Genomic DNA, 16,074 nt, shown 5'->3' with positions numbered 1-16,074 from the left:
ACTAGTTGGGTTTTTCTCAAGCTATAATTCCAGACTAAAATGTTTGAAATCGCATGAAACATTTCGAATTTAATTTTCCTTGCATCTAAATTTTGTACGAGACAATGATTTTTTTTTAAGCTCTATACAGGGGCGGCGCTAGGGGTGGGCTAAGAGGGCTGAAGCCCAGAATGTCTTGTGCACATATAGATTGAGTTTTTGCATTAAAATTATTTCTATTAAAGGGTTAGTTTACCCAAAAATGAGAATTAGCCCATTATTTACTCACCCTCCAGGCATCTTAGATGTATATGACTCAGTCGGAGTTATATTAAAAATTGTCCTGGCACTTTCAAGCTTTAGAATGGCATGGGCGAGTGTTTCTCTTCATCAGTCCAAAACAAGTCCAATAACGTGGATCCATCCATAATAAAAAGTGCCTCACATGGCTCCAGGGGGTGAATAAAGGCCTCCTGTAGTGAACTGATGCATTGCACCAAATGGTCGTACACGGAAGCCCTTCCAGTCGGAAGACGTAGAATGTTAGCGATGCGCATGCGCCGCTCAGAAGTGGAGAAAGGTGAACAAAGCAACGGTCACGAATTAGAAGTACAAAATGAGGATTTGTGAAAAAAAATGTTGGAGGATTTTGATATAAGCCAAGATGAGACTGGTTTTTCTTTGCTAAAGTAAGGAAACTTTGCTTCCTTTGCTCCTGTAAACAAACAATGGTTTTCGCAAGACTCACAGACGCATGTGCAACGCCAACGTCATACACCATCCGTCCGGAAAGGGCTTCTGTGTACGACCAGTTGGCGCAAGCTAGATTAAAGTGATTATTATGTTTTAAATATGGAATATTTTTCTTACAAAAATGCATCGATTTGCTACAGGAGGCCTTTATTTACCCCCCGGAGCCATGTGAGACACTTTTTATTATGGATGGATCCACTTCATTGGACTTGTTTTGGACTCATGAAGAGAAACACCCGCCCATGCCATTCTAAATCTTGGAAGTGCCAGGATAATTTTTAATATAACTCGGATTGGATTCATCTGAAAGAAGAAAGTCATATTCACCTAAGATACCTGGAGGATGAGTAAATTATGGGCTCATTTTTGGGGGAACTATCATTTTGAAGCAGCACTGAAACACCAAAATGCAGCTGCTTCAGGTATCTTCAACTTACTATAGCCTATAAATACATATTACTGATCTCACCATCTGTCAAAATTTGATTATTGTTACTGTACAGCAACAATATACACATTATATACAATTATATTGACAGATTGGTTAGCATTTAGCATGGTCTGTTGCAGACTTTACTGAATGTCAGGGCAACAAAATTCAGCAAACAAGAAGTTAACATTGATTTAAATTGTAGAGAAAATATTGTCTTTTTGCTGTATTTTGCGTAAACAGTTCTAAACAAAGCCATGTGTGCTCCCTGCACACAGCAGTGTTTCGTTATCGAATGAATTTGCCTTTTTTGAACACCTTGAATCAGAGATTCACTGACCCATTCATAGAAATTCTGTTTCTTACTGCATTCCTGAATGAATCAGTCGTTTTGAACAAATCGATTGAATAAATGACTCAACAACTGAGTCATTAAGACAGTGCTGGCTGGCACCTACTGGTAATTTTAGTCTATTTTTTTTCTATCTTTTCATATTTCTGTGTTCTAAATGTTATATTTAAAACATTAATTTATTATTATTTTTAATTCAATTTGTAGGTGCAAATTATAATTATACTTCTCTCTTAAAAAAATTAAGCCACTTAGCCAATGTAACTTTTCAGCATAGCATAGTCTATTTTATTTAGAAGTGTTTCCTGTGTATTCTGATACATACATTAATGTCTCTGGGCTAAGCTCCGGATATTCACTCACCCTAGAACAGCCCCTGCCTCTGTATTGTAAAATAATATGATATAGAAGTAATATGTGCTTTACCAGGCAAGATAAACTCTCTTGTACCGAGTGAACTAAGTAAGAGAGTCAAGCAGAAACACACTGGGATCTAAAAGGAAACAGTTAATCACACCAGTGGCAAAAGGTAAGTGAAAAAAATAAAATGCATTCCCACAAGAATTTGTTTGAATAACATTTGGTTAAACTGCATTCTGGGGTAATTCAAACAGCTCTTGCCGGTTGGCACGATCTTGAAAGGCTAATATTTCTCAAATATATGTAAGTCAGCTAAGCTCATTCAAAGCAAATGAAAAAGAACCAGAGGTAGAAATATGTTATTAAAAGAACTAAAAGCCAGAGTGAAAACACATGCCATGTGATATATGTTTTGCTTTACAGTTGTTTTTACAGTATTCGCTGACACATTCAGAATAATGACATTACACATGATTGATGTGTTCCTTAAAAACCTATCAGGAAAACCTATCCCTCACTTTCCACTAGAAAAATCTCTAAGCTCAAATGCAAGGGTTCTTTCAAAAGATGAATGAATGCAAGACCTTCAGTGGCTGTACAGACTTCACCTGAGTGTTAAGAGAGGGGTTGACTAACCTGGGAGGTCTGTGGTCAGGCCCAGGCTGGGTTTACTAAAGGCAGGTGTTGGATTAGTGGGGCAGGAGCCCACACATTCCTTCATGAGAGACGCTGAGGGTCAACTTTAAGACATGCTCCACAGCACACAAACTGCCCCATCCTCCATTATACACAGTGAGACCTAGACTAAACGACTCCGAGATGGTGGGGTGAGAGCACATACACGTGCACTCATGCACACACACACACACACACACACACACACACACACACACACACACACACACACACTTGGAGAGACAGAGCAGGGCAGAAAAAGAAACAACAATTCTTTTTGCAGAAAGGGAGAAGGCAGTATTTCTTTTTTCTGTTTTATTTGCTCAGAGAAGTGCAAATAAATATTTCAAAGCACATTCCATGAGTTTTCCCTAGTAAGTCACTGCCGTTTTCTTAGTCTTTGTACTATAACAAAAAAAGACTGCAAATAATGTGTGCATAAGGTGTTATGATCAATGACGTTTTTTGTAGCATGAATCATCATCTAGATGCGTTTCTAGTTCCCTTTCGATACTTTCACTCGTACTGCGTCTGTAAAGACGCTTATGGGAAAAGCTCCTTTTCTCCTGAGACTGAAGCATTTCAATAACGCAGTGTAACTGCACGGCCATTGGTTCGTGCAGTGTTAAAGAAACGAACCAATGGCTCGGCAGCGGAGATGCACAAACCTATGGCGATGATTCGCGCCCGATCGCGCCAAAAGGGGCGGAGCATCTGGCTATATAAGCGAGCATTTCGCCATAGGGAACTCAGATCCTTCTTCTTCAGCGACGACTTCTGATCTTCGCAGAGACTGACTACGCAGACTTCGCTCAAGCAAGCCTCTTCTTCGCCGTTGACGAGCCTCGCAGCGGATCTTCACTGCTCGGCGGATTGACGCTCCGGAGCTGATTCCCTGCTGCTATCCGGCGAACATCTAAAAGAGCAAATTAAGAGCAAATTTCTACGGCGTTGTTTCAAATGCCACGGCGTTTTTGTCGCTCGTGCAGAGCCCCTCTGCACGCCGCTGACACTCACGCTGAGTGCGTCTCGTGCCTGGGTCACGCCCACGCTGAGGCTGCGCTCAATGAGACGGAATGTTCCCACTGCGGGAATATGAGTCTCACTTCCCTCCGCTCGCGGCTAGCTTTCTTTTCAGAGAGCGACGCCGCTTCTCGCGCCCTCCCGCTTACTTCCTCGCAAGAGCCTGCTAGGAAGAAGCAGCGGGGCAAGAGATCTAAGAGCGTGGTGACAGGCGAGCTCACGCCGGCTCAGACCCCGCGTGCCTCGCCTTCACCACATGGAGAGGAATCGCCAGTTCTCTTCCTGCATCCTGACCAGCGTCCCTCTGCGGCTGCGAGCGATCTGGTCTCCTTCGGAGGAAGTGAATGCGAGGATGACAGCATGTCATTGGCCGCATCTGACGCAGAGGAGTTGTCGGGCTCTTCCCATGACCCCGCCCCCTTGCCGTCTGCGCAATCCAGCACCGCCAGCGCCGGTATGGACGCCGAACTGTTCCGCGTCCTATCTAAAGCTGTTGAGGAGCTGGATCTTCAATGGTCTCCTCCCGAGGAGCCCTCTAGGAGCCGGTTGGACGAATGGTTTCTGCTGGGGCGCCGCCAGGCCCCTCGTCAGCGAGCTTCACCATTCTTCCCCGAAGTCCACGACGAAATCTCTAAGTCCTGGCGTGCTCCATACTCCGCCCGCCTTCATACTTCCTCTTCTGCTGCCCTCACCACGGTCGATGGCGCTGAGGAAAAGGGCTACGAGAAGCTGCCCCCGCTGGACGAGTCAGTTGCTGCGCACCTTTGCCCGCCCACCGCTATCGGTTGGAAGGCGAGGGCGTCACACCCGTCTAAGCCTTGCAGAACGACCTCTAACCTCGCTGGACGAGCGTATTCGTCTGCTGGACAGGCAGCTTCAGCGCTTCACTCTATGGCGGTACTCCAGGTGTACCAAGCAAAGCTCCTCCGCGGTCTGGACGAGTTGAACCTGGACGATTCCCCGCTCAGAGAGATACGTAGCGCTACGGATTTGGCGTTACGCGCCACGAAGATGACGGCTCAGGCGATCGGGCGATCGATGGCCAGTTTAGTGGTGCTGGAGCGCCACTTGTGGCTTAACTTGACGGAGATCAAGGACGCGGATAAGGTCGCCTTCCTTGACTCCCCCATCTCGCCGACCGGCCTGTTCGGCCCAGCTGTCGAGGGTTTCGCGGAGCGCTTCACCGCGGCACAGAAATCGTCCCAAGCCATGCGACATTTCCTGCCCAAACGCTCGAGCTCTGCAACGGCTCCTAGTCGCCCCAAGCCGGCGCCGACTCAGCAGCCTGCGAAAGCCACGCCCCCAGCTGCGCAACCAGCGCCTCAGACGGAGCTCCGTCCTCGGTCACGCCCAGCCAAGCGCTTTCCCTTCCCTAAGCGTCAGGGACCTCGGCCAAGAGTGGTGCTGGACCAGGCGCCGCCAGCGTCTTCCTGATCTCAACAGCAGGAAGAGGGAGGGGCCAAGTCTCGCAGCAGCCGGACCAGCCCCCAAAGTGCCTCTTTTAAGCCCTTCTACACTCCGTTCTGTTCCGGGTGTAAGGGAACTTATGTTTGTAAAAAATGTAGCTGTAACTCACGGGCCCTTTATATCAGCGCCCTTACAGCAAACCGCTGTGATAGCGGGAAAAATAAAAAACAAACATTTTCAAGAAAAGAGCAAATTTCCTCTTCCAATGCTTTCAGACAGCATACAGCTGTGCGAACCATTGCAGCCCCTAGCGACACGATCCGCGGCATGGCAAGCCATCCCCGGAGTGTCAAAATGGGTTTTGGGTATAATAGAACGAGGCTATGTACTCCAGTTCGCTCGAAGACCTCCTCGCTTTCATGGTGTGATCACCACCTCAGTTCGCAGCAAAGACGCAGACGTCTTGCGATTAGAGGTAAAGAATCTGTTGGCCAAGGGCGCCGTGGAAACGGTCCCCCCAACACAGAGCGAGTCAGGTTTTTACAGCCGTTACTTCCTCGTTCCAAAGAAGGATGGCGGTCTACGCCCCATCCTCGACCTCAGACAGCTGAATCGCGCCCTCATGAGACGGCCGTTCAGAATGCTTACACTAAAACAGATCCTCTCGCAGATACGCAAAGGGGACTGGTTTTGTTCACTGGATCTGAAGGATGCATACTTCCACATTCAGATCGCCCCCCATCACAGGCAATTCTTGAGATTCGCCTTCGAGGGAGTGGCATATCAATATACAGTCCTTCCGTTCGGACTGTCGTTAGCCCCTCGCACGTTTACAAAGTGCATGGACGCAGCACTTTCCCCTCTGAGACAGATGGGAATCCGCGTCCTGAACTATCTGGACGACTGGCTCATCCTAGCCCAGTCAGAGAGCGAGCTAACACACCACAGAGCCTTAATCCTCAGCCACTTAGAGTGCCTAGGACTCAAGGTCAATTTTGCCAAGAGCGTGCTGTCTCCCAGCCAACGCATTGCGTTCCTGGGAGCAGTTTTCGACTCACGTCAAATGAAGGCAGCAGTTGCGCCGCAGAGAGCCCAAGCCATTCGCAGGCTCGCGGCTTCCTTCAAAATAGGAGCCCTTCGCCCTCTCAAGGTTTTTCAGAAGATGCTCGGCCTTATGGCCTCAGCATCTCCAGTACTTCAGTTGGGTCTGCTTCAAATGCGCCCCCTGCAGTTCTGGTTGAAACCAAAGGTTCCTCCTCAAGCGTGGCGTTTGGGACGCCAGCGCATCAAGGTAGATCGGGCCTGTATAGCAGCCCTGGCTCCTTGGAGGTGCGCTCAATGGATGGAACAGGGCGTTCCCCTGGACTTGGTGGTCAGAAGGAAAGCGGTCTCGACAGACGCCTCCAACTTAGGTTGGGGGGCGCTGTGCGACGGCCAGCCTGCTTTCGGCCTATGGTCGAAAGCAGAGAGTCGCCTTCACATCAACTGCGTGGAAATGCTAGCAGTATGTTTAGGCCTTCACACCCTTCTACCTGCGCTGAAGGGTCACCATGTCTTAGTCCGTTCGGACAGCATGACAGTGGTGTCCTTCATAAATCACCAAGGGGGCCTCTCGTCGAGACGTCTATTTACGATGGTAGAACGTCTCCTGAAATGGGCTCAGCTGCACTTCCGCTCTCTAAGAGCGACGCATGTGCCAGGCAAACTGAATCAGGGAGCAGACATGTTGTCTCGGAGCAACGTCTCCTCAGACGAATGGACGCTTCACCCTCACACGGTTCAGCAAATATGGGCTGTCTTTGGCAGGGCGCGAGTAGATCTTTTCGCCTCAAAAGACAATCATCACTGCCCAATTTATTTTTCGAAGGAACAGGACGCATTGACCCAAGAATGGCCCAATCTCCTGTTATACGCATTCCCTCCTATCGCTCTGCTGCCACAGGTCATCAGGCGAGTGCGGGAACAGAAACTCAAAGTCCTGTTAGTGGCTCCATTCTGGCAGAACCAGCATTGGTTTCCAGATCTTCCCAGGCTGCTCTCAAGAGCACCATGGGCCGTGCCACTGAGACGAGATCTCTTAACACAGGCGAACAGAACGATATGGCACCCCCAACCGGAATTGTGGGCGCTACACGTTTGGGCTCTGGACGGGAGCCTTTAAGTCTCCCTGAGTCGGTTTTGAGTACTATTTCACAGGCTAGAGCACCCTCTACGAGGCGGCTCTACGATCTCAAGTGGTCTGTCTTTTCTGCCTGGTGTTCCACCCGCGGTACGGACCCAATTTTATGTGACATATCTGTGATATTGTCCTTCTTGCAAGAGCTGTTGGATAAGGGGAGATCCCCTTCCACGCTCAAGGTCTATGTTGCAGCTATAGCGGTATTCCATGACCTTGTAAACGGTCAATCTGTGGGAAGGAACGACTTGGTCGTTCGTTTCTTAAAGGGGTCAAGGCGGATTAATCCCCCTCGCCCCATTACGGTTCCGTCTTGGGACTTACCCACAGTGTTGAGGGCCCTGAAGGGCCCTCCCTTCGAACCGCTTCAGTCCATAGGCCTTCGCCCCCTGACGTTGAAGACTGCCCTGCTATTGGCATTAGCATCAGTCAAACGCATGGGTGATTTACAGGCGCTCTCTGTGAGCCCCGTTTGCTTGGAATTCGGGCAAAATGACTCTAAGGTCATCCTGAAGCCAAAGCATGGGTATGTTCCCAAAAGTCTCTCTACACCCTTTAGAGACCAGATTATTTCCCTTTTGGCTCTTCCTCCTACGGAGCAAGACCAGGGATTTAACCCTCTCTGCCCTGTCAGGGCTCTGAGATGTTATATAGAGCGTTCTGCCCCTTTTAGGCAGTCAGAACAGCTGTTTGTATGTTTTGGTGGCCGCACCAAGGGGTGTTCGGTCACAAAACAGAGATTATCCAAATGGATTGTGGAAGCCATCACGCTGGCTTACTCCTCTTTGGGCCTACAATGTCCCATGGGAGTAAGGGCCCATTCAACGAGGGGCATCGCCTCGTCTTGGGTGTGGTCTAGTGGGGTTTCCATTGCAGAGATTTGTGCGGCGGCAGGCTGGGCCTCACCGTCCACATTTGCTAGATTCTATAACTTGGACGTTCCAGTCTTACAGACTCGGGTCCTTTCCACATAGTGGTAGGTTTTACCAGTATGTTATATATAGTGCGTCTTGGCCTCTGTGGAGCTCCAAGTGTACTTATTCCTTGGAACGGATGTTTATCAGGCTATCTGATCGAACAAATTGGCCCTTATTAGCCCTTTAGTGCTAGGGTCATGTCAGTCGTTCCTCTACCTTAGCAACGGCGGGATTGTACTGGTTCCCCATAAGCGTCTTTACAGACGCAGTACGAGTGAAAGTATCGAAAGGGAACGTACTCGGTTACTTTCGTAACCTCGGTTCCCTGAGATACGGGAACGAGTACTGCGTTGCTGGCCGTGCTAGGTAGCTGCACGACTCAGTCGTCGCTTCAGTCGAAGTACCTGAGTTCCCTATGGCGAAATGCTCGCTTATATAGCCAGATGCTCCGCCCCTTTTGGCGCGATCGGGCGCGAATCATCGCCATAGGTTTGTGCATCTCCGCTGCCGAGCCATTGGTTCGTTTCTTTAACACTGCACGAACCAATGGCCGTGCAGTTACACTGCGTTATTGAAATGCTTCAGTCTCAGGAGAAAAGGAGCTTTTCCCATAAGCGTCTTTACAGACGCAGTACTCGTTCCCGTATCTCAGGGAACCGAGGTTACGAAAGTAACCGAGTACGGTTTATTTGAACAGTGAAAGACAGAATAACAAAAAAAAAAAAAAAAAACGCATTTAAAAAAAAGTTATAAATTGATTTGCATTTTAATGAGTAAAATAAGTATTTAATCCCCTATCAATCAGCAAGATTTCTGACTCCTAGGTGTCTTTTATACAGGTAACGATTTTAAACTCTCCACCATGGCCAAGACCAAAGATCTGTCCAAGAATGTCAGGGACAGGATTGTAGAGCTACACAAGACTGGAATGAGCTACAAGACCATCGCCAAGCAGCTTTGTGAGAAGGTGACAACAAGTTGATGCGATTATTCGCAAATGGAAGAAACACAAAATAACAGTCTGGGGCTCCATGCAAGATATCACCTCGTGGAGTTTCAATGATCATGAGAATGGTGAGAAATTAGCCCAGAACTACACGGGAGGATCTTGTCAATGATCTCAAGGCAACTGGGACCATAGTCACCAAGAAAACAACTGGTAACACTACGCGGTGAAGGACTGAAATCCTGCAGCACTCGCAAGGTCCCCCTGCTCAAGAAAGCATGTGTACAGGCCCGTCTGAAGTTTGCCAATGAACATCTGAATGATTCAGAGGAGAACTGGGTGAAAGATGGAAAGGTTGAAACATTATGCTTTGGGGGTGTTTTTCTGCTAAGGGGACAGGACAACTACACCGCTTCGAAGGGATGATGGACGGCGCCATGTACCGTCAAATCTTGGGTGAGAACCTGCTTCCCTCACCCAAGGCATTGAAAATGGGTCTTGGATGGGTATTTCAGCATGACAATGACCCAAAACACATGGCTAAGGCAACAAAGAAGTGCCTCAAGAAGTAGCACATTAAGGTCCTGGAGTGGCCTAGCCAGACTCAGACCTTAATCCCCTAGAAAATCTGTGGAGGGAGCTGAAGGTCTGAGTTGCCAAACATCAGCCTCGAAACTTTAATGACTTGGAGAGGAAAGACGTCTGACCTCTGTGATTGCCAACAAGGGCTTTGCCACCAAGTACTAATTCATGTTTTGCTTAGGGGTCAAATAATTATTTCACTCATTAAAATGCAGATCAATTTATAACTTTTTTGAAATGTGTTTTTCTGGATTTTTTTTTTTTTTGTGGTTATTGTGTGGTTATCTCTCACTGTTCAAATAAACCTACCATTAAAATTATAGACTGATTTCTTTGTCAGTGGGCAACGTACAAAATCAGCAGGGGATCAAATAATTGTTTCCCTCACTGTAACTTATGGGACCTTATTGTAAAGTGTTACTAAAAAACACATGCTTGTCACAGCACACAATGGTATGTGCCAAAAAAAGTAAGTCTTGTTTCTCCAGTTAAGAGATCAGATGAAACAGTGAATCATTTCAACTACAGTTCTTCTGGAAAGACATAAACTCTATCCACAATGAGTCCTCTCAACTGGAAGCAGTTAGACATTATACGTATGAATCAAGAAAAGGTCCAAATATTGACAGATTTTTGCTTATAATTTATTAGCAATGTGAAGAGCAGACATGGCCAGCATCACAAACACAAACGGGTTTTTGAATAACGGGCACAAAGACAAGAGAATTTCAAGAGAATTTAGAACACTGACTCAAATGAAAGGACACTTGAAGTACAACTCTCGATGCTGATGTAACTGTAATGCTGATGACCATGGTGCGTTTCTCAAATTTAAATAACTTTCATAAACGTATCATTGTGTTTAATGAAACTCTTTAAATATACAAGGCATTTGACTGGTACACTTTTTCACATCACTATTTACAACCGGTCAAGACATTCATATGAACCTGTAATAAAGATCTCGATACAATTCCATTCATTTGTATTCTTACAGATTTTCCACCATCCGACCAACACTTCAAATAAATATAAGTCAACTTTGTGAACACCCAATAGTGAGCACTAGTCAGGGAAGAAACTCTGACTCATCGAACACTGATGTTTTGCTGTGCACGTCCATATTTTGACACCTGGACAAACATATTGGCAGGCCAAAAACAGCAATACGTTTTCTTCACCTGTCCAGTGCTGATGCATGCGAGCTCTGAATTTTGGGCGTTTTAAGAGATGTTCAAAATGTTTGGTACAAATCGGAAAGAAGCTCATTTCATTTTCAAAACTGATTTCAAGATATACCATGATCACATTCTCCCCTTGCGTGGACTGCCATAGAATAAATGCACTGTATTAACAAACAATTACATACATATATTACATTATTATAACATTTAGTTACAATCATGTCCCGACTGCATTAATGGCAGTATTTCCAAAGCATGGAAAACTGTGAGGTGTGACTGAATGACATTCTGTGTCCAAAACAAACAAATTTTGTTATCTTTCTTGCAAAAAAAAAAAAGTATTGTATTTGTTCTTCAACTGGAGCAATGGATAAAAGAATAAACAGAAAATAAAAATTATGTAAGAGCCCCAATAACCAAATTTTACATTTATAAGACCATTGTACAAATAACTTACATAAACAATAAAAATATAACTTACAAAAGTATAACACTCTCAATAAATAGTTCTACTATGTACACTATTATATGTCGCTAATAATCACTAACATACCAAAATATGGAAGCAGCAAACATTACAGGCATGAGGTACAGCAAGAAATCCTATGGTGAATACAGTAGTGTGTGTCAAACAGCCCACTGAAAACTTCATTTAACAAGCCAACAAACAGTTTTAGACCTGTACGCTTTGAAACATCTAGAATAAAGCAAAACTTTGAGTATTTGGCGTAATTGCACTCGGAACTGGTTTTGGTGTTTTGGATTTGCTGATCTGCACATAGTGCTGGAGAAACACATAAGAAGTGTGAGAAAATGACTGAAAAAGGAAACATCAGGCAGTTGGCCGGTACATTTTTGCAGCATTAAAAAAGCATTGGCTGACAGGCCTGTCAATCACAAGATCTGTCAGGAAATTGGCAAGTTACTTGATGTTCGTGCTAATTTGGCGACGTGGTTGCTGATCAGTTTTGCTGTCCATCTTGGCAATAAATGCTGAATATTGTTATCTTGAGTACAGTTACATAATTTCAGGTAATAGCAACTTAATACATTTGTTCTCCCAAGAATATATAACAAACAAAATCTTTATACATTATTATTATGATAACACTTGTACTCTCGTGCATCGTACAGTTTTTTCTTTTTTCTTTTTTCTTTGGGCGCTGTAGTTTCTTCTTCTTCATAATAATAATAAACAATAATAATAATAATTATAATAAATCCTTCAACCTAACTCACAAGATGACTGAGGAAAAAAAACAAACATACATACATACATACATACATATAATGACCCATTTAAAGTCTTAATTTTCACACTTTCAGAAACATAAATATTAAAGCCAGTTTTCCATGATCCCAAAGGTTTGTTCAGACAGGGCATATAAATCCAATAACATGTTTCCACATGTCACATTGCTCTTCTGTTTACGATAAAACCAGATGTGAAGCAAGTGGAACCACAATAATCATCAGTAATCACAGAGGCATATAATATCATACAGTAAAAAAAGGAAAATCAAACATTACTAACTCCACCACAAACACATATTGCCTCCCAATTTGTCCTGCCTAACAATAGCAGCGATTTTATAAGTTTGACTTTCATTCAACGGGCTACCAAAAAAAAAAAAAAAAGTGCAGCAACTGAGGTCATTAATACAAATACTGACTACTGGTACATAAGATTATTATTTATTACTCTTTTTTTTTCTTTTTCATTTGATCTTTTCTTTAGAAATATAAATGACTGCACCTGTGACACTACAACCACAATAAAAGAAACTACTGACTTTAGCATCTGATCATGAAGTCTTTATGCCACATACATGAGGATGCGATATTAAACAAATAAAAAGAAAAAAACAACACAATATGGTTGTCTGACTTTCTTCCAGGTGTTGTTTCTTTTTTTTTTTTTTTTATCATAAATGTCATAGTTATTATACTTTAACTACCATATATCTACAATTGCACAAAGTGATGCCCATTAATCAAATATTAGGCAAAATAATCCTTTTTCCATGCCAATAAAACAGCCAATGTTCAAGAAGCCATTTTCTTCAGCCTTGGCCTGAGAACAGGACAAACTTCATCAGAAATTATTTGTGTTTAGTTTTTCTGCATAAGTGTGAAGTTTTGCACCTGGCAAACTAACAACATTACACTTCTTTCTTTACCACATGTCTCAATATTATGGCTAGTGTCATTTTGAATGAACAGCCAAGGGGACATTATTATATATCAGTGGGCTTAAATTCAAATCTTCCTAAAGAGTTCAGCTACAATCCTCTTTAAACGCCTAAATCAAGGTCTTTAGGGCTTCAGAAGAAAGTTTGACACCTGATGCAGGCAGTCAAACGCAGAGATTTAGACATTAGTGAGAAACTAGTCAAAACATTTTAAGGCCATATGGGGAGGAAAAAGTTCACAGTAGCCAAATAGTATACAAATGAATTAAATAGGTTGTTTAAGTTCATTTTTTGTATGCAATAAGGAATAAGGAATAGTTCACCCCAAAATAAGCATTTGCTGAAAATGTGTTCACTCTCAAACCACCCAAGATGTAAATTATTTTGTTTCTTCATCAGGTTTATAGAAATGTATCAATGTATCACTTGCTCATCAGTGGATCCTTTGCAGTGAATGGGTGCCATCAGAATAAGAGTCCAAACAGCTTGTGAAGCCAAAGGTTGTGTTTGTAAAATAAAAAAAGTGTTTATAATCCATTAGAGTCCAGACCATAATCCACAATAATGCTTTCTCTAATTAAAAAGACCATCCAGTCATTTTCATCCATCCACATAATTGTTTTAGACTGTTTTCTTTTGCAAACAGTGTTTAATCTGAGCATATTTCTTTTCTGATTCAGAGGAGATGACTACTTTACTGGAAGACTCATATTTTCTAGAAAGAGGACTTTTAGTTGAAAAACAAAGGGTTGACGTTAAAAACATTTTAAGAAAGCAATATTGTGGAATATGGACTGATACAGACTTCACAAAATGTTAACTGATGGACTGGAGTGGTGTGGATTATTGTGACGTTTTTATCAGCTGTTTGGACTCTCATTCTGACGGCACCCATTCACTGCAGAGAATCCATTGGTGAGCAAGTGATGGGATGCTACATTTCTCCAAATCTGATAAAGAAACTCATCTACATCTTGGATGACTTGTGGTTGAGTCATTTTCAGCACATTTTTATTTTTGGGTCCTATCTTTTAAAGTAATGATTAAAGTGATTTTTTTCCTCTCTCTTTCGCTCTGATTTTCATTTTGTGTATATAAAGTCATTCCGATTGCGGTAAAGCTAAATTATTTTAAGGTTTTTTGGCAAAAACACATACAAGTGGTTAAAAAGTTGGCACATGTGCGGTAAGTTACCTTTAAGAATGTTTTTGACTGGCAACAGATTCACTGAGATTAGAAAGAGTGTGTAAGAGTCTCCATTTGTCATCTCCATTCATATTACATAATCAAGGTCAATTTAATAATGCAAAGTACCAAAGAAGTACCACAGCAGTAGCCCATAGTACTCCTGCAGTCTTCTGAAGCTAATGGGTTTGTGTGAGTAACAGACCCCTTCCCCTTCATCAGAGCTCACAAATATCTTCCATGCTAGTGGTCAGATTGAAATATGGCACCTTTGGACGTCACACCACGCTTTGATGTCATGGGTTTTGTAACTAGAGATCAGAGAATGACAAGCGAGAGGTCCAGCAGATGGAAAGATTTTCCTTGAATAATCACTTTGATTTGAATCTTTTCATCACTCAAGACCTCAGAAGACTTGCATGGACTACTTTTATGACGCTTTTATTTAACTGAACTGTTTTTGGATATGCTTATATAAAATGAGGGCGAGTAAATGATAAAGTCTTGAGTTTTTGGGTGAACTAAGCATTTACATAAAATGAAATATTTATGACAATGGCCTCTACATTCAGGATTTTGTGTCTATTTTGCATTTGGACCGGATGAGTTGCAATTCAGCACTGGCCCGGAGCTGTACTGGGAGGTCTTCGGTCATTGACGGTTATATTGATCAGAGGTAAGTGTTAAGGCAGACTGATGACACACTAGATCATGGCCTGCATCTTCCTGTTGTCTGTTGTTTGACTAATTAGCAGCAATTGTAGCAGCAACAACAGCAGCCATGCTAAAGAAACCAATTCATTCTCACCGTATTTATGCACAGATCTATCAGTGCGCATTTTAAATCAACCTCAAATCACAGCGATTTCATAACAGAATGCAATTAGTGTGTGATGGGACCTGCAGCCGTTCCCTATTTAATAGATTTGTTTTAGGAACATTAAAATAACCGCTGATCAGTCTTTAAAAACAGCCCGTGATCATGTGATTTCTCTCCAGCCAACCTTACCGTCCTTGTTTTGTGACCCAGTCTGCTTCCATAGGGACACATGACAAAGGTCTTCCTGGGATGACTGAGGTCACATTCGAGACAAACTAAAACAAATCAAGCCGCCTAAACAGTTTAGCGAGTGCATTGGTGGAAAGTTGTTTCTTTTTTTTCTGGCTTTGGTCAAATCAGTACGGTTCCCTCGAGATGCCTTGCTTTCATTTTTCTTCATTTTTTTTGGAGGGGTCGTGAGCGATCTACAGATGGCATACACAAACCAGCTTTGGTCCTTTGTGGGGTCTTGACATTGGGATCCTTTTCCAAACGTGTTGTTAGAGATAGCAGGTAGACTTGGACTTGGAAATAATGAACAGCTATAAGAGGAGAGGTACAACTGTGAAGCAGCAGCATTTCTGGGAAGAATATCTCATCCTGTCCCAGTCCGCGCACCGGCTTGGTGGAGCGTCTTAACCAAGTGAGTGCAAGTGCTCGCCCTTTCGGTTCTCCAAGGCGTTGGGGTCCCGGCAAGCGCACTCTCTTCGGATGTCACAAGACATGGGGAACGGAATCACCTTGAAAGAGAAAAGAAACACATGTTAAAACATACGAACCGAACGGTTTGGAGTACAGCCTTAAAAGCTCCCACAAGGGGTTTTCACAAAGATTCTGTCAAAACAGGGGTTTCCAAACCAGTTTCTGGAAGGCCACTGACCTCTTTTTTTTAAAGGGGTAGTTTACGCAAAAATGAAAATTCTGTCATTAATTACTTACCCTCATGTCATTCCAAACCCATAAGACCTTTGTTTATTTTCGGAACACAAATGAATTTTTTTTTTTATAAAATCCGAGAGCTTTTTGATCCTGTATAGACAGCAACACAACTGAGGCCCAGAAATGTAGTAAGAGCATTGCTGAAATAGTCCAT

At 43.5% G+C, this 16,074-nt stretch overlaps 1 protein-coding gene across 1 annotated transcript in view; it reads right to left on the bottom strand.

Moving 5' to 3' along the window:
• Window positions 1-10,222: 10,222 nt before the first annotated feature.
• The window catches only part of pappaa (pregnancy-associated plasma protein A, pappalysin 1a), a 97,307-nt gene continuing 91,455 nt past the window's right edge, over window positions 10,223-16,074 (bottom strand). Inside the window, exon 23 of the mRNA XM_073839929.1 lies at window positions 10,223-15,721. Coding sequence (XP_073696030.1) covers window positions 15,617-15,721 — 105 coding nt within the window. The 3' untranslated portion in view covers window positions 10,223-15,616. The remainder of the gene's footprint in view (window positions 15,722-16,074) is intronic.

The sequence above is a fragment of the Garra rufa genome, chromosome 5 (assembly GCF_049309525.1).
Source record: "Garra rufa chromosome 5, GarRuf1.0, whole genome shotgun sequence".
NCBI classification, from domain to species: domain Eukaryota; kingdom Metazoa; phylum Chordata; class Actinopteri; order Cypriniformes; family Cyprinidae; genus Garra; species Garra rufa.
The sequence above is the reverse complement of the archived record's forward strand: the minus strand, read 5'-3'. Positions and strand labels throughout refer to the sequence as shown.